This window comes from Rhinolophus sinicus, linkage group LG06 (assembly GCF_036562045.2).
Source record: "Rhinolophus sinicus isolate RSC01 linkage group LG06, ASM3656204v1, whole genome shotgun sequence".
Taxonomy (NCBI): Eukaryota; Metazoa; Chordata; class Mammalia; order Chiroptera; family Rhinolophidae; genus Rhinolophus; species Rhinolophus sinicus.
In genome coordinates this window covers 71,238,405-71,263,707 of record NC_133756.1, presented here as the reverse complement: position 1 = coordinate 71,263,707, position 25,303 = coordinate 71,238,405, and the positions used below count along the sequence as shown (strand labels likewise).

At 37.4% G+C, this 25,303-nt stretch overlaps 1 protein-coding gene and 1 long non-coding RNA gene across 3 annotated transcripts in view; one reads left to right on the top strand and one right to left on the bottom strand.

Moving 5' to 3' along the window:
• CAGE1 (cancer antigen 1) overlaps nt 1-24,011 on the bottom strand; it is a 36,820-nt gene extending 12,809 nt beyond the window's left edge. The window contains 10 exon segments of the mRNA XM_074335262.1: nt 7,298-7,405; nt 7,629-7,709; nt 9,638-9,748; nt 11,679-11,825; nt 13,829-14,878; nt 16,998-17,209; nt 17,212-17,463; nt 17,466-17,507; nt 20,576-20,663; nt 23,204-24,011. Coding sequence (XP_074191363.1) covers nt 7,298-7,405; nt 7,629-7,709; nt 9,638-9,748; nt 11,679-11,825; nt 13,829-14,878; nt 16,998-17,209; nt 17,212-17,463; nt 17,466-17,507; nt 20,576-20,663; nt 23,204-23,335 — 2,223 coding nt within the window. The 5' untranslated portion in view covers nt 23,336-24,011.
• LOC109454625 (uncharacterized) lies at nt 17,217-21,592 on the top strand. 2 transcript variants are annotated; one of them, XR_012497332.1, is made up of 5 exons: nt 17,217-17,352; nt 17,946-18,001; nt 18,184-18,207; nt 19,276-19,487; nt 19,949-21,592. It is a non-coding gene; the product is annotated as an uncharacterized LOC109454625 (long non-coding RNA). The 2 variants fall into 2 exon arrangements; XR_012497333.1 differs by having other exon boundaries at nt 18,184-18,211.
• Nucleotides 24,012-25,303: the final 1,292 nt, after the last annotated feature.

The following is a 25,303-nucleotide window of genomic DNA, read 5'->3' as shown; positions in this document are numbered from 1 at the left end:
TAACACCATACCATGCTATCACAACATTATTGACTGTATTTCCTGTGCTCTACATTACATCCCCAAGACTTATTTGTTTTATACCTGGAAATTTGAACTTCTATTCCCCTATGCCTTTCTCCCCTTTTTTAAACTTCTTCCATTATAGCTGATATTCAACATTATGTTAATTTCCAGTGTACAGCATAGTGGTTGGACATTTATATAATTTAAGAAGTGATCCCCCTGCCTAGTCTAGTACCCACCTGGAACTATACATAGTTATTATCATATTATTGACTATATTCCCTAGGCTTTAATTTATATCCCATGACTATTTTGTAACTACCAATTTGTACTTTTTAATCCCATCACCATTTTCACTCTGCCCCCACATGCCCTCCCATCTATCATCCCAATAAATCTAGTACCCATCTGACATCATACATAGTTATTACAATATTATTGACTATATTCCCTTTGCTATACCCTTCATCTCCGTGATTACTTTGTAACAACCAATTTGTACTTCTTAATCCCTTCCTCTTTTTCACCTACTCCTAACTTCTGTCCCATCTGACAATCATCAAAATGTTCTCTGTATCTATGAGTTTCTGTTTTGTTTATTTTGTTCTTTAAATTCCACATATAAGCAAAATCACACTGCATCTGTCTTTCTCTGACATACTCCACTCAGCACAATACCCTCTAGGTCCATCCATGTTGTTGCAGATGGCAAGATTCCCTTCTTTTTTATGGCTGAGCAATATCTCATTGGATATCTGCACCACCTTCTCTTTATTCATTCATCATTCAGGGACACCCAGGTTGCCTTCATATCTTGGCTATTGTAAGTAATGCTGCAATGAACCTATGGATGCACACATTCCTTCAAAGTACCATTTTGGTTGGTTTTGTTAAGTACCCAGAAGTAGGATTACTAGGTCCTTCTTTGTCTCTTGTTTGTTTTCTTTGTTTTAAAGTCTATTTTGTCTGGTGTAAGTATTGCTATCCCAGCTTTTTTTGTTGTTGTTGTTTCCACTTTCATGAAATATCTTTTTCCATCTTTTTATTTTCAGTCTCTGTGTGTCTTTCAATCTGAAGTGAGTCTCTTGTAGGCAGCATATGTATGGGTCTTGTTTTGTTATCCATTCAGCCACCCTATATCTTTTGATTGGATCATTTAGTCCATTTACATTGAAAGTAGCTGTTGATAGATATGTAGTTATTGCCATTTTATTACTCATACTCTCTCTCTCTCTCTCTCTCTCTCTCTCTCTCTCTCTGTCTGTCTATTTATTTATCATCTTTTAAAAAGTCCCTTTAAGATTCCGTCTAAATGGTTTGGTGGTTGCCAGAGGGTAAGGGGGGTGGGGGATGGGGGGTGCGAGATGAGGGTAAGGGGGATCAAATATATGGTGATGGAAGGAGAACTGACTCTGGGTGATGAACGCACAATGGGATTTATAGATGATGTAATACAGAATTGTACACCTGAAATCTATGTAATTTTACTAACAATTGTCACCCCAATAAATTTAATAAAATAAAATTAAAAAAAAAAAAGATTCCGTCTAATACTGGTTTGGTGGTGATGAACTCTTTTAGCTTTTTCTTGTCTGGGAAGCCCTTTATCTGTCCTTCAATTCTAAATGATAGTTTTGCTGGGTAGAGTAATCTTGGTTGTAGGTCTTTGCTTTTTATCACGTTGAATATTTTCTGCCAATCCATTTTGGCCTGCAAAGTTTCTGTTGAGAAATCAGTTAACAGTATTATGGGAGCTCCCTTGTAGGTAACTGCTTTTCTCTTGCTGCTTTTAAGATTCTTTCTTTGCCTTTAATCTTTGGCAGTTTAATTATAATATGCTTTGGTGTGGGCGTCTTTGGGTTCATCTTGTTTGGAACTTTCCATTCTTCCTGGGCTCGAATATCCATTTCCTTCACCAGGTTAGGGAAGTTTTCTGTCATTATTTCTTCAAATAAGTCTTCAATTCCTTGCTCTCTCTCTCTCCTCTTTCTAGTAACCCTATGATGCAAATGTTGATACACTTGATGTTACCCCAGAGATCCCCTAAACTATCTTCATTTTTTTTTTCTTTTTGCTGTTCTGTTTGAGTGTTTTCTGCTACCTTATCTTCTAAATCACTGATTAGATCCTCTGTTTCATCTAATCTACTGTTGATCCCCTCTAATGTATTCTTCATTTCTGTTATTGTACTATTTCTGATGGGTTCTTTTTTTATATTTTCTATCTCCATTTTTATGTTTCCTATCTCTTTGTTGAAGTTCTCCCTGAGCTCACTGAACATCCTATAGCCAGTGTTTTGAACTCTGCATCTGATGGATTGCTTGCTTCTATTTTGTTTACTTCTTTTTATGGAGCTTTGTTCTTTTATTTGGGGCATGTTTCTTTGTCTCCCCATTTTGGCTGCCTCCCTGGGTTTGTTTCTATGTATTATATAGGGATGCTATATCTCCCTGTCTCAGTAAAGTGGCCTTAGATAGTAGGTGTTCTGTGGGGCCCAATGGCACAGTCTCCCTGGTCACCAGAACCGGGCGATGCAGTTGTGTCCCTTGTATGGGTTGTGTGTGCCCTCCTGTTGTAGTTGAGCCTAGGTTGCTGTTTGCACATCAATGGGGGGGGGAATTGACCCTCGGGCTGGTTCACTATGAGGACTGACCGTGACTACAGTAGAGGAGCTGTTGTGCAGGGGCTGACCATATGGAGCAGGATTCACTTTAGCAGGGCTCTGGTACTTGCCCCCTCTGCCCTTTGGGTATATCATCCTTGGAGATGGCAGGTGGGGCTCTGGCTTGTTCTGAAGCTGACCACCAGGAGTGCCAGCCCCAGGGCCTCCTGTGAGGGGACCTGCTGCAGGCCAAGTTCAGCTTCAGCCTGTACCCTGCGTAGTGCCACCTGGTATAAGTCACAAAGCAATCTGCAGATGGCTGCCACATATACTGGGCTTGGAGGTGCCTTGAGAGTCCAAGCCATGAACCAAGGCTGGCTGCAGCTAATGCTGGACTTAGGGCTGCTCAGCCAGAGGTACAGGACATACAGAAGCCAGATGATGCTTGTTTGGGGTTTGTGAACTTTTGAGAGATTTTAGGAAAATATGCAACATGAGTCAAGACAGTCTGTTTATATGGAAAAGCCACTGGAAGGGGCTTGAGTGCGCCAGAAAGTTGGGTGGGGTGTGGTCTTAGGGAATCACCAGGGTGGAGTGAAAGACCGGTACTAGCCAGGCTGATGGAGAGTCAGCTATGGTGGCTGCCCACATCTGCACGCTGGGTGCAGGAAGGGCTTAACAAAGAAACAATTGCTTCCACCAGCTCCTCCACTGGGAGAAAGCTGCCCCTCTAGCCCTCACTCTGAAGCCAGACAGTTCAGTTCCACCCCTTATGTCCCTGGCACTTTTTAAGCTGCTGCCCCTGCACTAGAGCTCAGAGCAAGTGAATCCATCTGCTGGTAAATCAGTACGCAGTCCCTTTAAGAGGAGTGTCTGGGTCTACAGCTGCCCTTGTTTCACTCAGCCACAATCTCTGCTGGTTTTCACAGCTAGAAATTGTGGGGACTTCTCTCCCTGGCACTGGAACCCTGAGCTCAGGAGCCTGGTATGGGGCTGGGACCCCTCACACCTCTGGGAGGGGGCTCCACAGCTGAGATATCCCCCCGATTTTGAATAGTCACAAGCAGGTGTGGGACCAAACCATTCTGTGTCTCTGCGCTTCCTACCAGTCTTGATGTGGCTTCTTCTTTATGTCCTTAGTTGTAGAACTTCAGTTAAGCTAGACTTCAGGCCATTTTCAATGATAGTTGTTTTGTAGTTTAGTTGTAATTTTGATGTGGTTGTGAGAGGAGGTAAGCACAGTGTTTACCTACTCTGCCATCTTGACTGGAAATCCAGTGTTTCAGTTTTTAATCTTCAACTGTTCCATAATAATGGCTAAAGAATATCTTCTGTAATACTGGTTAAAGAACATCGTATTTTTATTAAAAGGTTCATATTTTAAAGATGGGATTTAGGAGGAACTTGAGGGATCATTACAAAAAGCCCAACTTAAACCCTGAACATCAGTGCTGTTGACTGGACAACAAATCTCTGATTTTCATGTCCCTTATCCAGGGCTTCTAGGAGACATTCCAGGTGACATTTTATACTCAACAGTTAAAACATCCAAAATGCTACAGCCAGCCAGAAGGTAAAGTTGGATCAAGGACCCTGTCTCAGCATGGAGGAGGTCAGAAGGTGAATGGAGCAGACAGCAGAATCAGAATTGTGAAGAACCAAAGGTGAGGGGTCAGAAGGACCACAGAAAACCACATGACAAAGCATCTGAGGAGGTTTGAGCCATCAAATTTAACTCTAGGAGACTGAGTCTTGTTGGCCTAGTGTTCCTTAGAGAATGAGAAGTGAGCCTTCTGGAGCACACTTCTGCATTTCAAAAACAAAAAAAGGAAAACAAAACATTTTTTATTTTGGAAAATTCCAAACTCATACAAAAATAGAGACAATTCCAAACTCATACAAAAACCTCCCAGTATAATGAACCTCCCATTATTTCAACAATTATCAACATTTTTCCATCTGTCTCCAACCACCCAACCACCCCTACCCTCCACCCCACCTCCCCAAACACACACTCTCACTCTGCCACCTTTTTGTTTTCCTGGAATATTTTAAAGCTAGCTATGGGGACAGAGCCCCAGAAAGTAGTTTACAGACTCTCGGCCTCACGTGGAAGGGTGCTGGCTCGGGTGGTGAATGGCCGACGGCTGTGGCTGATTGGCCGTCGGCTGTGGCCGGTTAGCCGATTGGCCGCTGGTATAACTGCTGCGACTACGGAGGATTGTGGAGGAGCCGAGCAGAGCCGAAGAGAGCGGAAGAGGAGGGCCGAAGAGAGCGGAAGAGGAGAGCCGAGAGAGAGGAACAGAGGAGAGAGTGGAGAAGAGTCGTTGGTCGGTCAGTTGGCGGAAAGGCTGACGGCAGGTCGGCGTCCGGTGGGCCCAGCCTCCAGTGAGACCGTGGTGGTATGGCTCCCCTACCTATGGCTCCGTGGGTGTTCCTTTTCGGCCTCACCATATCCTGCGTTCTTGTGTGGGGAGCGGGAGCAGAGACCCCGCAGGCCACCCCGCCTGAAAGATGGCGCGGTGAGAAGGCCTCCGCGCACGACAAATGGCGCAGCGAGCAGGGTCTCCCGCACGACACTAGCCTAGTCATCATCTTAATTCACTCATAAATACTTTTCAATATGTATCACTAACAGATAAGGGCTATTAAAAACACACTGATACCACTATCACATCTATTAAGATTAATAATTTCTTAATATTATCTAATACCCAGACTGTATTCAGTTTTCTGATATTATCTCAATATCTTTTTATAGTGGGTGTGTTCAAATCAGGATCTACACAGATTTCGCACACTGCATTTGGTTGATTTGTCTCTTAATTATCTAATCTCTTTTAGTCTATGACAGCTATTTCTCTTCTCTCCCTCCCTTTCTTCATGCCCAGTGTTTATTGATTAGAATTTTTCACATTTTCACATGGATTTGTTCTCATGGTACCACTTAATGTTTCTTTATCCACTGTCAACTGGTAATTATGTCTAGAAGTTTGTTTTCAGATCCAGTTGATTTGGTGAGACTACTTCATAGACAATGCTGTGTGCGTCCTCCTGCATCACTTCAGGGGGCACAGGTCTGCTTGTCTCACCACTGGTGGTGCTGTGATTGATCAGTGGGCTCAGGTATTTATCAGTCTGACCCATTCATTTGAAGTTCCCTATCAGTCTTGAACTTAAAGGTTTAGCAGCCATTATATTTGCCTAGATTCCTTACTTTATTCAGAGGTACAAAATATAATTTTCTAAATGCATCTTGTCTTCCGTTTTTAATAACTTACTTTCTTCAGTGAAGAACTCTCTCTCATCAGTTATCTGGTTTCTCTGAGATACGGTTTGTACAAGAAAGACTGAAGCACATTTTAAAGAGTGTGTCTGACACACTTCCATTTGTGTCCTTTTCCTCATCCCACCTTCCCAGTGCTGGGAAGATTCAGGTCCACTCTTATCATCTTTTATGCCTGACACACAGAAGCTAATGAATGACAGAACTCATTGAGTGCTCTCATCTAACTCTATGCTCAGATTTTACTAGTCTTCAGGGCCCAACTCCCATCCCCTTCACAACATCTTCCATGATTGTCCCACTTGGATGTCATCTGTTCCTCTGAACTCCAGTTCAGAAATGTCACCAAACATTTCCTCTCTTAGATGCTAGACACTGTATAAGAAACTTTTCCTTTCCTCCTTGTGAATAGTTATTTATGTATTTTGTCTTCTTTTCTAGATTCCCTAGAAGCAGAGACTATGTTTAATTTAGCTTTCTATATCCATAGTGACTAGCAATTCTTAATATTTGATGAAAAATCAATAATTACTTATTTAGTGGAAAAAAATAATAATGAATTGGAAAAGAAGAAACCTTTTAAGCCCTCAGCAATGGACTTTTTCTTCTTTTAAACATAAATGGATATGTATAAATTTAGTGCAGAATGCTGATTTTTAATAATTTAGAAACATGATAGACTTCTTTAATTAACTGCTATTAAAAATGTTAATTAATCACCTTTTCATTAAAGTGGGATCCAACTGGATTGTAACTGTAACTATCTAGATACCAAGATCATGTTTCCATTTTCTTCTAACATATTTTTCCTGTTTTTATCTGCCTTAATTTTTTTGCAGCTTTATTGAGATATAATTGACATATACCATTGTGTAAGTTTAAGGTGTACAAAGTATTGATTTGATACACTTATATCCTGCAAAATGATTACCACCATTGTAATAGTTAATTTCCATGAAGTCACATAATGACCATTTCTTTTCTGTGCTGATGCCTTATCTTTAGATGCCATCTAAAGTAAATGACGAGTGCTGTTTCCCAAAGCACCCTTTAATCATGGTTGTTATAAACAGCTACTGCTATAAGAATGGTGGTAGCATATGCAACAGTATAAATATGCTTCATTCACTATGAAACATTGCACACATTTGTTGATTCCTACATTTTGAAAAAAATTAATCTGATTAGTCTAAACAGAAATCAGATGGAATAATACGTAAAATTTCAAAACCTGAAAATGCCAACTTCAATTCTATACTTTGTGGATGAATAATACTGCCACAATGTCAGCGTGTGACCATTTTAATGTGCAAAACTTTCATAGGCTGATAATTTCTCAAACTTGTTAACAAAATGGTGTTATGTATAAAAATGAAAGCAAAGTAGCAAAAGGTCTTTCTTACCAAGAAATCAAGCTTTTCGTTTAGACTGTGGTACTTATCCAGTTTGGCTCCCAATAAGAGTGGTACATCTCTGACATTTTTGGCTTCATTTGAATCCAAGTCTGTAACCTGAGATTAAACATATTTGTGCTCACTTCTACTACTTTCACACTCTTTAGAACATTTGACAATAAATACGTTATCAGTTAAACAGTCAGAGATCTTCAGTGGCTTGAATAATAGAATTATAGAACTTATAGCTAGAATGATTTACACAAATTTACCAAAAGAATATAAACACTTGAAATTGTATTTTTGTAAGTTAAAGACAGTACATAGATGTTAAACTCACCTCAGTAACCTGATCTTGAAATGCTTTTTCATTAGCAATTATCTCTTTAAACGTTGTGATTCTGTCTTTATGTTTCAGTAGCTAAGAAAAAAGGCATTTTATAATTCAGAGAAGGAGAGGAAATAAAACTATGATCTATAATATTTATAATAAAATTATTAAACCATGCACAGTCCAATACTTGCTCTCCAAAGATACACTGTTTTTACAGCTCTTGTCCAGAAAAGATTCACACAGCAGGTCTAAGGCTGCTCTCCTTAGAAAGGCCTGCCAGCCAGGCTGCCCCCTGACTGGCATCTGGGAACTTTGATTGTGGGAGGGTTTCCATCATTCCCTGATAGGAATGGCTCAGTGTGCCTAACCTATTTGTATAAAGACTGTGGTTTATGCTGAACACCTCTTTCTACCTGGAGGGTCTGGAAGTTTTGGTACGTGTTGCCTATGTGAACAACCCTCAGTGAAAACCCTGGGCACTGAGTCTCAAATGGGCTTCCTGAGTAGACAGCATTCCACAAGTGTTGTCGCAGCTCACTGCTGTGGGAATGAAGCACATCTTGTGTGACTCCACTGCGAGAGGACTCTGGAAAGCCTGAGCCTGGTGTCCTCTGGACTTTGCCCCATGTGCTTCTTCCCTTTGCTGATTTTGCTCTGTGTCCTCTCACTTTAATAATGCATCATAACTGAGTACACTGTAAGCAGAGTCCTTGCGAATCACTGAACCTGGGTGTGGGCTTGGGGTCTCCAGGGAGCTTATCCTAAACTAGTATTCTATTGTTTTTACAATAAGGTTACTAAAATTCTTCTTTAAAGAATAAAAAAAAACTAGCCAACTTTTTCTAGATGCAACTTAAAATCATTTCTTATTTGTTCATTGTTCCTTCATTATACTCCAAGTATCAGTGAGGTAAAGCATGCTGACAGAATATTTTTTTATTATGAAAAATTTCAATTATTTAAAAAAAATGGAGAACTTTAACAAATCTCATGTAACTATCACCCAGCTTCAACTATTAACAGCTTATTATTATTATTTTTTATTAGTTTCAGATGTACAAAACAACATAATAGTTAGACATTTACATGCCAATCTTGCATCATTTATACTCCCAACCACTTCCTTCTCCCTCCACCCCCATTCACCAAATCAAGTCAGAGGTCATATTATTTCATCTGCCAATATTTCAGTAATTGCACAGAAATTTACAAAAAAACCATAAATATCTGAAATTGTACTTCTGTAACATCCTGCACCAATCCTCAACTGGGCTTATGTTTGAAGGCTGGTTTAAGAAGTGGAGGCCAGTAATTTCTGTGCATGTTTGTTTATTTCTTGATCCTTTTCTCTACAGGTTAGTTAGGAGACAAAGACATTCCCCAGAAACCTGCAACAAATTTTCTATTCACCTCACTTCAGAGAAGTAATTTCCTGTAGTACAGGACTGAATTTGTTATAGTGATCCAGGATTCCAGATTTGAATGTTTCTATACCTTTAACCAGATAAATTTGTCATTTCTCTATTCTCAGATTAAAAACTGCACAAGTTAATATACTGTTATCATCTTCCCTATTTAACTCACTCTTATTTTTATCCCTTAATCTCTGTAGCACCAAGAAAAGAATAACTGAAAAAATTTCAGGAGCCTCTTCCTTTACCCTTGTATCCAGTTTATCCATTATTCCAAGTGATAAAGTTAGAAATCACTACAGAAATATCAAAATACACTATTCTTCAGGAATCACTAATGACATGCAAAAGTGAAAAAATAATCATACCAATTTTTGGGTAGTTGAACAAAACTTTCTTATACAGACTTCCATTACAAAATAAGTTAAATGTTGAACAATGTATCTCCTTAGTGAGGGCTACAGTGAAGCTAATCTGGTCCACAAAAACAATTATTTTTAAAAAATCCAAATTTTAGGAGTTTCCTTCTACTTTTACATTACCTTTGACTACTATTTTCATTAAAAATGATACAATTTTTAGAATGCAGAATACATACAGTACCTCTTCATCTAAATTTTTCCTTTTAAGATAGAAGCTCTTCAACTTTTGTACCACTGTGTCACTCACTTTCTCACTCTCTTTGAAATGTTCAGCATCAGGACTGTTGGTACCCTAAGGGTAACAGTTTGAGAAGCTGGATTAATATTTTTTTCAGTAAAGCTAAAAGGAGGAAGGACAAAACACAAATGAAACAAAATAAGTGACCCTCTCAAAATAAGTAACCAAATCAAAGGAGGTAAAATAATATTGAACCCAACTCTTGAATTACTCATCATAAGACATCCAGTATAGGGTTAGTGTGAAAGAATTCATATAGATTTAACTTGTATATAATTATTATTGGGACAGATTAGTATACTCGCAGGGAGGTTAAGACGCATCTCTAATAACCATACACACTCATCATTCATACCCGCATTCCCTCTTAGCCTAGTCGATTTATGAATTAAAATTTTAGACAAAATGTTGTACTGACACTAGAACAATCAGACATGCTCAACAATACTGAAACTCTAGGTATTTTCAGGGTACCCAGATGAAGGTACTTGTACCAATATAATCCAAGGGTCACAAGTGCACACATTGGAGTCAGACTGCCTGGGTTTGTATCTGAGTTCTGCCATTTAACCACAAGTGAGACTTTGGATAAGAAACACAACTATTCTAACCCTGGTTTGTTTTTCCATGTTAAAAAAAAGAGCTGATAATATAAAGAATGGTATAAGAAATAATCCATGAAAAGCAAGAACAGTAAACTTAAATGGCTCCAAAGACAGGTTGGGAACTCAGCAAATAGTTGAGTGTCTGTCAGGAGCTCAACGTGCGTTAGGTACAGAGTATACAACATACCAAGTCTCCCATCTTGAAGGCTTACATTTCAGTGCTGTGGGAGACACAGAATAAGCAAATATAACATTTGTGTGGCATGGGATGAGATCTACTAGGAAGATCTATATACTCCATCAGTGAGAGGTCTGGTAGAGAAGCAGCAACCAGCAAAGAAGACTGAAAACAGCAGCCTCCAGTGAGATGGGAGAAAACCAAGCAAATATGGTGAGTAAGCAAATGTTTGAGGGGCAGGGTCGGGTGAAAAGGTTTGCAGCAAAGAAGAGTCTGTGCCACATTCAAATTCCAATATTTAAAAACAAAACTTTAGGCAGATACAGTCTGTGGGCCACCACTTTGTGAACTCTGCATAAAACACTTAGCTCAGTTTCTAGCATTCAATAAAGGCTAGTATTTAACAAATTTTTGCTAGAACAAAATAGAAATAAGGTTTGTGTTGCTTCAAGAACATCACAAACCCATGCCCTGCAACTTTGGCTCAGATGAATACACTTAAGATCAAAGAAATGTACCATAATAGAAAGAAAGTGGAAGAGAGAGCTAATTTGAGAAACTATCAAGTGTCCCGTCCTTTAATATGTTCTCTCATTAAATGTAGTGCTTGTGACTCCCAGGGCAGCAGCAAGTATCATTTCCCTTATTTAAGATGAGGGAACTAAGGCTGAGAAAGGTGAAGGTACTTGGCCAAGTGACACAACCGGGAAGTGGAGAAGTCAGGATTTGAACTCACCCGACACTAAATTCATTTTTCATTCTACTAACATACACAGCTCCACAGCGCCCTCCCCCGCCCAAGGGCTGGCTCTGTTTGGGTAAACAGCTCATTAATGTCAACAATCGCTAATCAGCAGGAGCAGACTGACTCCGAGTACAAGACTATTGCTCTCAGAGAGCTTTCCTGAAACGTGGGTTTCAGGTAATGAAGGGTTTCACCTGATGTCTTTATTTTTTCTCTTATTACGTTCCCTTGCTGTAGACTTCTGGAAATTATGTGTTGAAGAAAAATAAATAGGAAGAAGCAGCAGGGGGAAGGAAAGGATGACAGGTTTGACCGGTTGGTTTAAAGGTCCCTGTTTTGTCTTCCATTTTTTTCTTTTACAACTTAATTCTGTCACTTTCCATTGCCTCTTTTGGTTTTCGATTTTTCTATCCCCCAATAAAAAATATGAATTTTTTTTATTTTTTTTTTTATTACCTGGCATGTGAGAAGTCCTACTGTCAGAGCCAGAAGATTGTGGATTTTGGAGGCCAGCTGAGAATTTTTCACATTTAGGGGATTCAGGCTCTCTCCTTCACAAGGTGAACAATTCAGGAACAAATTAGAATGTATCATCTTTGCATCCTATGTGTACACAATTCAGGTTTGTCACAATAAAGACAAAGAATCTGGATTACTTTTTAAGTAAAATGCTGGGTAAAATACCATTTTTAAAACTGCTGAACAGTGGTTTGCAAATTTTTTGATTCCCAGGACCCCTTTATAACTCCTAAAAATTACTGTGGACCTCAACAACCTTTTGTTTATGTAGGTTATATCTATCAATATTTATTGCATTAAAAATTACAACTGAGCACATTTAAAAATATTTGTTTACTAATCCATTTAAATAACAATAAATCTATTATGTGTCAATATAAATAACAACTTAATTTAAAAATTACCACATTTTCCAAACAAAAATTAGTGAAAAGAGTGGCACTATTAACATTTTTTGCAAATATTTTTTGCTGGCTCAATAGAAAGCAGCTGGATTCTCACATTTGCTTTACACATTGTATCAGCCATGAAAACAATTACAGCATCACATGTCATATAGTTTCTGGAAACTCCACTGGATACTTGTGAAAGAATGACGAGTGAAAAATACAATAACGTCTTCATATTACTATGAAAATACTATTGACCTCACAGATACTCCCAGACCACACTTTGAAAAAACAGACCTAGAGTTAATGAAAAGCAAAACCAAAAGCAGGGTAAGAATGATTTGGGGATATTAAAGAAATGGATTAGTCAAGATAGAACAAAGAACTTTACTGTTTGTTTTAAAGAAAGCTCAAGAAAAATATTATACACTGTGATAAACTTCTGTACAGCTACACTAATTCATTCAGAGTTTACCAACTCAAAATTTGTCATGATTTGGTTAGCAGCTCGATTTAAGGTCATCTTTGCTTAGGTTAGTGGTTCTCAAAGTGAGCTCCCTGGACCAGCAGCATCAGTGAGATGAAGAGCTTGTTAGAAATGCACATTATTGGGCCCCACCGCACACCTACGGAATCAGAAACTCTGAGGTGGGCCCCAACAATCAGCATTTTCCAGCTTGATGAATGCTAAGATTTGGGAACCACTGGCTTAGATAATCCTTCCTTTGTTCTGGAGAAAAGATCACAGAGAAAAAATTTTAAACATAGAGAATAATATTTTCCTAAGAATCATTAAACATAATAGAATTATTTACTTGTAAATAATACTTACATGTACCGATTACAGATTCATGAAAGAGTCCACTAAGGACATCTTCAAGGCAACATTTCAGCTCAGATCAAATTATTATAACAAATACAAAAGTAAATTTATACATGTTTCTAGCTCAGATTAGCCTTCTTTCCAAATGGAAGTAATAAGATCGTATCATTAAGTATTTTAAGGTGGACCTACACAACTGAAATAGATGTGTCCTGGCTTGTGAAAATTATCACTACCAGGTTGTCTGCCAAAAAAGCCATCTGAATTACAGAGAATACGAAATTACAGCCTTTCCAAAAATATTGATATGAGGCTCTCACGCTGTTTTTAACCGATATTAACTAGACTTATTGTGGTGATCATTTTGTAATATATACAAATATCGAATCATTATGTTGCACACCTGAAACTAATATGTTTTATCTCAATTTTATCTCAATAAAAGTGTCTATAATTTTACAAATTATTATGTGATATAATATAGGTTTTACCTTGTAAACCAAATATGCAATTTTATTATTCATTTTTATTGTTGAATAGGCAGATATGGTATGAAGAGATTGAGATCCCCACTTAGAAATATCCTTTCTTAAAGGATGCTTCAGATGATTGGTCAGAGGTCCCCACAAAATTCCCATGTAAATTTTCACCTCTACTATAATAATTAAAAGGCGACAGAAATGGCTGTTCTTCAGTGTAAGTACCCAAGAACCAAAGAACCTTCTCCAAAACTATGGTGCATTTTCCATTTTCTCTCTCCTTTTTGGTTAATTATTCTTTCTGCAAACAAATTTGTGTGTTATGCCTAAATACGCACCACCGGCCTGTTAGAAACTCCTGAAATTCTGCATTAGAGACTGAATTTGTGACAATACCTTTGTGATAGCTGACTCCATTACTTCCTCCAAGTGCTCCTTTAACGGAGCTATCTCAAATTTAGGGACATAATTTTGCTCCTCACTCCTGGCAACCTGCTGCTGAAGTTTTGCATTTTCATTCTTTACTTCGTTGATTTGCTGTTGAAGTTGTGTATTCTTAGCCCTTTCACTTTCAGATGTGAATTGCAAATCTTCTACTTGCGCTACCAATTGCTCAACTCTAGATTTCAGTTTCTGTCTTTCTTCCAGGTTTTCATTTTCACGTTTCTGAAATTCTTCCTGTAAAGACCGGAACTCTTGTTCTTGGGCTTCTTTTTCCCTTTTCAACAAGTTCAAAGCAGAAGTGTTGACCTTTTCCAATTCTCCTTGGAGTTGCTGCAGCCTCTCTACCTCTTCTTCTTTCTTGCTTAAGGCTTTGCCCATCTCTATGCACTGACTCACAGCTATATTTTTTTGTTTCATTTCAGTTATGAACCCTTCCTGTAAACAAACATAATTGCTCTTGTTCCTCTTAAGCTCTGCTTGTAAGGTCTCCTTTTCATTCCTCGACTTCTGAAGATGTTTTTGGGTGTTAGTTAAAATGTCATGCAAATTCTGCAAGGTCTTGTCGGCATCATTCTTCTCTAGCATTACTCTGTATTTGTCTTCAATTAATGCTTCGGCAGTTTCCTGCAGCTTATTCAGGATGTCAACGAACACTTGCTGTCTGGTGGGCTTCAGCTGTAGTTCCTCAACCCTCTTCTGTAAATAAATGTTACTGCACTGCAGCTTCTGGATCAGAGTTTGCTGCTTTTTGTTAGCATGTTTCAATTTCCACAAGACTTCATTTAAAACCATATCCTTCTCTGGAGGTTGTAAGCTTTCCAAACTTTGCTCTGTGTCAGGTGTCTTGCAATCCTCCTGAGAGGCTCCACCACTCGAAGAAATGTCTTCAGAAAAACAAGCTGTGGCAATGCCTGAAGTCTCCATGCCATCCACTGTGACTTCCTTTTGGTGATTGCCTGACATCTCCCCAGAATTCTGTATTCCTTTTGAAGAAACGGTAATCTGTGAATTATAGTAAATAAGTATGAAAGAGTAGAATTATCCTGAACTTTGAAGTCAGAGCTGGCCTCGAACTGTAGATCCCTAGTTTGGGCTATAAAGTAACAACTATAATATCTATTTCCAATAATAATGCTCACTTAACAAAAATACGAGTACTTAAGTGTTAATTGCGACATGTATGTGTAGCACCTAACAGCATAGCAGAGCACAAACGACAGATATATGATAAAGATATGTATCACATTAACTTTTACAAAAGAAAAATTAAACTTTGATACTCTCACCATTTTCTATGATGCAAACTTTTCTGGACACATGGGAGATACTTCATTTGACTTCACAGGAATTAAAACAAAGTTATCAATTACCCTGCAGTCCCTGAGGCTTCTTTTGAATACACATTTTTTTCTATTCCTCATTGAACCATTACCTCCCTGTGCTATGACTCCTGTGAATGTTAGAATGCCAGATGAATGTGTCTTGTGGTTGAGATTGATTTGCTGCCCACAATACAGGTTTTGGGGGATATAAAAAAGACAGTAAGTTGTAGTAAAAAAACACTGAAATGAATATGACATAAGAACCCAGTAAAAGATATCTGTGTAGGAGTGGGTTGCGTAACTTTCTAGAATTTAGATATTAGACCTCTGTATTCTAAAGTTTCCTCATACTTCTGGGGTAAAGACAACTATCTGTACTGAGGCCCATAAGGTACTGCTTGCTGTCGGATCTTGACACCTGCCCCGTGCTACCTCTCCATCCTCTTCTACTACATCCCTCTTGCTGCCTCCAACCCAGCAACACTGGGCTTCATTCAGGTGGACGCCACAGGGTTTCTGCACATGTTACTTCTACATGGAATCTCTCCCATCCTGTTACCGTACTAACTCCAACTATCTTTCAGAGCTCGGCTCAATTCCCACTACATCAGGAAGCCTTCTCCAAACTCCTTGACCAAGACAGTAAACCTCCCATCTTACTTTTACTCCAGCACTTATCACAACTGCAAGTTTATATGTAATTCTATATAACGTTATATAATTTTCTGTGACTTTTATTCAGGGCACTTACCATAATTGAAAATTTACCTTTATTTGTGTGATTATTTGTTTAATGTCTATCTCCTCTACTTGGATGTTATTTTCATGACAATAAAAACCATATCTTTTTGTTGTTGTTTTTTTAACCATTACATAACCAACACATAATGCAGGGCCTAGCTTATAAAAGATGCCTGAAAGTGTTTATTGACTGAATCACTGAATGACTAAACACAACGGAAATGAAAAGGAACAATTTTGGGAAATGCTAATTAAACAGATTTTTAAAATGTCATTTTCCAGAAATCAACATAGGGAAAAGGGAAATAAAGTTCTCTTTTAAATGCTGCTTCCAAATAAATAAACAACAACAACAACAACAAAAAACTGGTCATACTTGCAAATGAAACATAATAATCAAAGATTTTCTCATCAAACTTATGATGAAAAGGTATTATTTATGCTATGTTTAAATTATATCTATTTGCCCACACCAATTCCTAAAATTTTTACTTTTTTGTTTAGAGCACATAGAATTGATACTGCTGGCATGTTCAGTGCTATTAGGATGTTACACGCATGCCCAGAATCAATAAATCACAACACAAATTAATGTTTTCACTTTGCTAAAAAGTAATTTTTGCTTGTCAATAGAAATCCCACATAATAGAAAAATCTTAAGCTCTCCTTGTCAAATAATTTAATACCTCTGTACTTCTTTCTCTTTGTAAACTTTTTCTTAATGTAAAGTCTGAGTTCCAATCAATTTGGCTCCCCAAATGTAAAAGTACATTTTAGTCAAGGCACCATGCAGATGGTAGGGTGCATAAAAGGAGTAAGACAGAGCCTTGATCTTCGAAGAAATTATCATTGGGTAGAGCTAATTTCCAAGTATAGACTTGAATTTTTTAAAGAAAAATTTGTTTCTAAATGGTTCAAGATCTGGAAGGTATTTTCCCCAGAGAAGCAATGTCCCTTGTACTGATTAGATGATTTATCACTATTTGGGAAAGTCCTAGATTATACACTTTTTAAAAAAACACATCCTTCAATATTCTACTGACCATTAAAAATCTTACCTCCTTTGTTCTATAATTAGCTATCAGATCAAGATGGTTAAAGTTTTTGTCTGTATAAAATGGTTTTTCAACATCACTGTGTACACATTCCTTACACAGACAGCTTTGAGGTTCACTCAAATTGAGGGCAGTATTTTTAGCCAGTGACATTTCCGTGAATTGCAGTGTCTATCCACTGCAGCAGATTAGAGGCGGGCTTCTCGGAGGCGCCTGACACATTCATGGGCAAGTCAGTCTTTATTTCTGGAAGTGCTAGTTTCAACTGGATTTTCTTCCTTAAATGAATCTTCCTTTATGTCGTTGTCTTTTGTGTAATTATATACATGACTTTCCAATTCTGTCTTCTCTGTATAAGGTAAGCCACCTGTCCGATTTTGAAATGTTATCGTTTCATCATTAAATGCTTTTGTCCCATGAAATTTGAGAATGGGTTCAAACTGTCTGAAGGAAGAAATGCTGGCGTCAGTGGCTGAGTTAGTAAGTCCTGGGAGTGATCTCCGTTGCTGACATCTCAGTAGAAAGAGAAAGACAGAAATAAGAATTAGCTGACCGTAGATTTATGTCAAGTTACATTAACATTTATGAAATACACTTTTTGAGCCTTTTAAGAATTACATGTATAGTTCAACCTTTTGTACTGAGTAGATGTTTGGCATGGCTTTGTGCTAGCAAACAAAACAAAATAATTTTTAACAGGAGGGAAAGTTGTTCTCAAATGACTGCTAGAAAAAGCATGTTATATATCATTCTGGTCAAATACCATCACAACAAAGTGGAAGATATCTTCAAACCTCTTTTGTTGTACTGTAATTTTAAAATGTTTTAATTGTAAAATGTTTCAAAAGAATATAAAAGCACCGTGAATAGTATAATATCGAATACATATAAAGTTGTTTGATCTTATAACAATCCCATAAGGTCAGTACTGTTATTATCCTTGTTTTACAGATAAGGAAACTAAGACATAAGAGATGTTATGTCACTTGCCTAACGTCAGAGAGCTGGTAAGATTCCAGAATACTACTTCTAAATGGTATGCTACATATAGTTTCTCAATATGACAAATTACCCAGATTTAATATATTTTTAAAAATCAGAAGCAAATAAGGCAAAATAGAACGAAATAGTACTGCAAAATTAATGACCTGTCCCTTCTATCTAAATTCCTTTCTTTCTCCCTCCCCAGAGATAACCACGATTACTGAAGCTAGTATGTATGTATTCTTCCCATCCATATTTTTCTACTTTTACTGCTCATTTATGTACTCTAAATAATATATATCAAGTTCCCAGACTTTCTCATTCTGTGACACCTTAACATCTCGGTAATATTTTCACAGAACCCCTAGACCAAAAGAAGTACCTAACAGTTCCATTTATTAAGTAGTTAAGCTCAAACAACTTAACAAGTATTTGTCCCACCCACTTAATAACTGATTCAAAATACACATACATAAACTGAAAGAAAAATATCACATCTTATTTCACTCTTAACTAAACTTACTACTTGAATGTACCGTTGGGCACTGCATGTCTCAAACCTTGGAGTCAGATGGGGCAAAGCCAACCCTCACTTCCTGTTCAACTTGCTTTTTATCACACCATCATCCCAAACCCCAGCTTTGCAAATAAGATGTTATAGAAAGGATTGTAGTATGATTTTATATTGAAATAGTGAACTATCTCAAGCTAGTAGTGTGTGGGGATCCAACAGACGTCCAGTACCACTGTTTCCTTCAAATTCCAAAATATCCCGCAGCACCCTAGGCAAATTGTGGATACACACTATTGTTCTCTGTTTCAAAATGTTATGGATACAGCATCATTATGTATATATACGTGTATATACTGGGGGTGCCAAAAAATGTATATGCATGACTTGTATTCATCTTTTGCTATCAGTATATATTGAGTATTACAGATTTAATACAGTTTTTTCCTTTCTTAAAATGTATATACATTTTTTTGGCACCCTCTGTATAAACATATACATATACAATTTTATCTCTGTTTAATCTATACACAGAACATGTATGAAAAATTGGGCTAGACTCAGAGGAAGGAGAAATATTAATAAATTAAGATATACAGAGATGCCATCTCACTGGCAGAAAGTAATAATGATTTGAAATGACTTCTGATGAAAGTGAAAGAAGAAAGTGCCAAAAAACTGCACTTGAACATCGAGAAGACAAAAATCATGAAGAAATACACAACTTTAACATAGACAATGAAGATGTCAGAATTGCTGTTAAAGGTTTTGCTTATCTTGGTTCAGACATCAATTCAAATGGAGACTGAAGCCATGAAATCAAAAGAAAGCTGAGTCTCGAAGAGCAGCAATGGAAGAATTAGGAAAGATTGCCAAGAGCAAAGATGTGTTATTAAGAGACCAAGGCTAAGATCGTCCACACGCTTGTATTCCCAAGTTCTATGTCCACATGCAAAAGCTGGACACTGAAGAAGGCTGCATACAATAAAATACTTAATGTAAGTTTTCTTAAAAAAAGAATTTTTATCTAGGCTCTGGGTACATATCTACCCAGAAGTGTAGCGCTGGATTATAGAAAATACATTAATTTTAACTTTACTAGCTACCGCAAAATTACTCTCCAAAGTGATTATACCAATTTACACTCCTACCAGAGGCATAAGAGTTCCTTTGCTCTACATCCCTCCAACACATCAAACTGCTATGTATGAAATGGTATTTTGTGGTCTTTTTAATGTACATCCTTTCAGGTATTTAATGGTCTTGCAGGTTTCCTTTTCTGCCTCTTAGATACTGTTATGGATTGAATTGTGTTTCCTCAAAATTCATAAGTTGAAGGCTTCAACCCCAGTATCTTGAAACGTGACTGTAGTTAGAGATAGGGCCTTTCAGGAGGCAATTAAGGTTAGATGAGATCATAAGGGTCAGGCCCAATGCACTACGACTGGTGTCCTTACAGGAAGAAGAGACACCAAGGAGGCAGAGAAACGGTCATGTGAGGACACAAGATGGCAGCATGTGAGAGGCCTCAGGAGAAACCAACTCTGAGGGCACTTTGATCTTGGACTTCCAGCCTCAAAAACTGAGAATATAAATTTGAATTGTTGAAGCCACCCAGTGTATGGCATTTCTTCACAGCAGCTCTAGCAAACTAATACATACATGTTGCCTGTTTTTCTGTTGTGTTATATGTGTCTTTTTCTTATCGGAGTTCTTTATTTTGGATACTAATCCTTTGTTAATACATGGTATGTATCTTAGATTGTGGCTTTTTTTTACTTTGTTGATTATAATTTGATCACAGAAGTTTTTATTTTATTTTAATATAGTCAAATGTGTTGATTCTAGTTTGTAGTTCTCGTTACTCCGAGCCTCACTTTTTTCATCTTTAAAATGGAAGTTAAAACAGCCCTTATCTACAAAGGAAAATAAAGCTCTATTTCATGGGATTGTTTGTGGCTTAAAAGTAATAATGTGTATAAAATGCTTATCACAGTACGTGGCTGTTATCATCATCATCATCATCACAAAATATAAAAAAGTCTTAGTTTCTCTGTATATTGCTAACAAAGAGATAGATACTCACCACCTAACAGATCATCTAGTGTGCTATAAATTTCTTTGGAAAGTGTCAGTTTGGATTCATTTTCCCTTTTTATATTCTTTATTTCATTCTGTATTAATAATCAATGGGACGTTAATATTAATTCCTCAAACAAACATCATAAGCCTCTTGTAAAAGTGTATGTACATTGCTATGTAATTTTTATTAGTATTTTTTGTTGCATGGGTAGAATGTGCTTCCTACCATCTTTCCCCACTGTATAGCTGACTTTCCCTTATTAAACAAGTATCTTGCTATTTTAATATTCTGGGTTTTTTTGTAAGTCAAATCATGTTCCTATAAACATAGGGGTATGTGATAACCTATATATCTCTTACTGATAATTCTTTGATGTTCGTTAAATCTGCTCTATACAACATTAGGGTAGTTGTTATTCATCTTTTAACATTGAAGATATATGAAACAGGATTCTAGTAATGAGGTGAAATCTAATTCTTCAAATATAAATATATAAAAATTCATGTAGGGTTTATTCTCAAAGTTACCTTCATGTAATCTAAGATGAAAGGGCTTATTAAGTAAATTAATAGTATAGGCTTATTAAGTAAGTAAGATAGTAAGAAAAATATTTTAGATGTTTAAAGAACACATTGGTTTAATCATGAGTAGTATACCAAATATGTGGACCTAAATGATACTCTATAAGAGTTCATATCTCTCAGTAAAGTCAGCTGGTTACAAACCTCTATTCAATATGCTTTTTATAGCATTGTTCCACTTATTGAATGTATCTGAAGTACAGTAAGAACTGAGTTATATTTTATAACAATCTGTCTTTTAGACTTCTTGCTAATTCAGACCATTCCTCCTCCTAATTAGATTTTAAAGTATCAAGAATAATATACTTGAAAAATAAAATAGCATTATTCACATGCATTGATGTTTAGACAGACTTCTGACTCCACTACTCATCGAATTTCAGAGATCACGTCTAACTCTAGTCTTCTATAACATTACTGTGTTTAACTGAAATATGCCCTTTCTTACTTAGGTCTATAAATTTTTTATAAAGAATAAAATGGTCAGTGAAATCCAGGAGGGAGGACCTCCTTACGTAAATAATTTAAGACATTCATTTTTTATAATTCAGTACATAGTATCTTGGGCCCTGATTAACATCATAATACTATGACCAAAGTATTTTTTCAAAATGAAAAGTTTTCTATAATTATAAAAAAGAATCTTGAACATTGTTTAAAAAAGAAAGTGAAAAACACTCAAAAGTCTTCTGCAGGGCCAGCCCGGTGGCTCAGGCGGTTAGCGCTCCATGCTCCTAACTCCGAAGGCTGCCGGTTTGATTCCCACATGGGCCAGTGGGCTCTCAACCACAAGGTTGCCAGTTCAACTTCTCGAGTCCCGCAAGGGATGGTGGGCTCTGCCCCCTGCAACTAAGGTTGAACACGGCACCTTGAGCTGAGCTGCCTCCCAGATGGCTCAGTTGGTTGGAGCGCGGGCTCTCAACCACAAGGCTGCCGGTTCGACTCCCGCAAGGGATGGTAGGCTGTGCCCCCTGCAACTAGCAACGGCAACTGGACCTGGAGCTGAGCTGTGCCCTCCACAACCGAGACTGAAAGAACAACTTGAAGCTGAACAGCACCCTCCACAACTGAGATTGAAAGGACAACAACTTGACTTGGAAAAAAGGCCTGGAAGTAGACACTGTTCCCCAATAAAGTCCTGTTCCCCTTCCCCAATAAAATCTTAAAAAAAAAAAAAAAAAAGTCTTCTGCATAGTGAGAAGCAATGTGACCATATTTCCAGGTCAACAAATATGTATCTGCATTATCATATTTAAGGTTTACATATCCACTGTATATATATATAGAATAATTTAACTAGTCCCCTACTGATGAAAATTTAGGTTGTTTCCAATGTTATGAATTATTCTGCATATATCTCATTTGTATACTTCCTGGGGCAAAATTAACAATAAAATGTGCAGTTAGCTCTGGATTTCCTAGCATTAAACAGCCTTTTAGAAAGATTGTGCGAATTTATGGGCTGAACCATACGAATTGTCAATATTTGTCTGTTTTTGAACTACAAAAAGGCAATTTTATGTGGCAAACCTAATAGATTCCTATTATTTCCCTACACTCTTGCTTAATAATTGTCAAATATTTAGAATAACATTCATGAAGATCCTGGGACATAAAAATCTCTTTTATTTTGTGACAAACAGCACTAGGAATTTTCATGCAGATAGGAAGTCATTTACTGTCAATGTCATTATGAACATGTGAATCATTTGCATGCTGACATAGTGGAAAATGCTCTAGACCAGATGTCAAGCTCCTTGGGTTCTTGTCCTGACTCTGTGACTGAGTTGTTGCGGCCATGGCCCCTGGCTGTACTCATGGGACTTCACGAAGACCAGGAAGGGTCAGTTTTAATACTCTCTGTCAGTAAAATTCTCAGCCTTCTTTGTATACTAGTAGAACTGGGAAAACCAGACCCTGTGTTCCCCTCTTCTATGATTCCATTAGAGATTCTTTCATTGTTCCTCGTAATTTTGAAGAAATTTCATATGGAAAACAATGTGAATGCTAAATACGTCTGTACCTCCCAGAACTTTTAAGCACTGCACACCTGAGGCAAGTCTCAAGTAGTACTGCTGGTTTCTATTTAGAAGGGAGAATTTGAGTGAGTTAAGTCTTGAGAAAAACTTCTGAATTCATGGCATCTGCTACGGCCATGCTTTCTAATTTTTATGAAAAGCATTCACTTCAAAATGTACAGTATTATATCTGAAGTGATGACCAAACTTTCTGATAGTCCTTGCTCCTAACTGTTGAGTGATGGAAGGCCTCTTTAAAAAACATAATTTTAATGTCTGTTAGTATATGCAAACAGAAAACTCCCCCCGGCCCCCATCCTTCCTCACATTAAGAAAGCAGCAAAGTTCACTGTCCTAAATTTTAAAATGTCATTTGTCAAGTTATTGGAAAAATAAAAAATTTTAGTCTGAATATACCATGGTAACTTTGTATGGTAGTAATACTAATTCGGACAAAAGAAAATCAATATGTGTGGCTACTATCCAATAATTAACCTAAAAGATGTGGGTACTGAGAAGATGAAGGAATCTCTAAGTTACTTAATCAAAAAATATTCACAAAATATTACCTGATACCTACTATTAGGTTCCATCAACACTGTACTTCTATTTACTTGACAATCGCTATTCGAATATCTCATTATCAAGTTAAATCCAACAATGTAAATTAATTTTCCCTCACCTCCTTATGCCACATTCTCTCAGGCACTCGGGTTTCAAAACTTGGCGTCCTTCTACCTCATTATCCATGAGCTATTCAGTTACCAAGTCCTGTCCATTTCTCTTTTAAAAATGTTTTTTATAACTCATGCTTTCTTCCCATCCCTTATGTCAACACACTGGTCCACATTCTTGTGACCCCTCAAGTCTGTCAGGGGAATAGAGATGGAAAGCATGTCAATCACACTGACTTCAAATTCTTCTGCTTGACTTTCTAGGTCTTCCATAGCCTGAACCCACATTACCTACCCAGTCCTCCTGCTCTAGTATGATCAGGCTCACTTCTTTGCAAATAGATCATGTTCCTTACCAGTTCATTAGTCTGCCCTGGCAAGTGCTTCTCTCTCCTAAAACTTCCTTACCTACCCATTCATCTATTTTTTAAAAAGTTCCTACAAGGTCTTTAGTCTAAATCTCTATCTCACATTTCAGCACCTATTCATTTTACTGTTTTAATCTTAGCCATTATTTCAAGCGTATGTGTTTGTATTTACTGATTATACATACTTTGAGAAGTCCACTTACGGTTTTTCCATACCCCCTACATCAAACAGACCAGTATTGTCCAGAGTAAATATTCACTAAATCCTGCACTCCAATGATTTATTTCTATTAAACCATCTCAATCTATAGTCACTACCCATTTGCCTGGATTACTTTATTGAATTATTAAATTAATAATTTACTGAGGAATTTTTTTTTCAAATTTACGTCATCCTCAATAAGATATTAAAAAGCCACTGAGCTAAGCAGGTTAGTCAGGATTGGAGATTGGCCCAACTTGACGCTTACCTTCTCCGTTTTGCAAACACATAAATGCTGTCTGTGTTGTGGTGAGGGGGATCTGAAAAATCCTTGTTTTGTTTTCCAAATGCAAAAAACGCAAGGCCTTATTTGTTAAATTTGTCTGTGAACCCAGAACTTCCAATTACACGTTTACAACTTTGTTCACACGGCCCAATCTGCCAGTTATACATATATTTTAAGTTAGGCTTACTGTTGCCATCTTTCATTCTGCCCTTACTAGATTTATGTTGGATTTTAAAAATATTTATTGAAATGTTTCGAGAGATATTCCAGAGACACTCTAAAGCTGTTTTAAGATGGGTGTTAAAAGAGGTGTCCCTGGAGTTACTGGCCAAAACGCTAAGGTTTTGTTTTTAGATTCTTTTCAGTTGTATGACAAACTTCAATATTCTAAAAGCACTTGACTCATTTTCACCTCAAAACAATGCACCAAACTCTTTTAAGTCGCAAAAGCGTGCTCACTTCCAGGGTCCATGCAGTTTCGTGGATCCACAATAAGGATTTCGTGCTTCCGCCCCGCGCAATGCGTTGTGTGGCAGGGAGCACACTTTTCAACCTTTTCCACGGATGGCTTTTAAAAACTCGCAGCTGGGATGCAGGCGCGC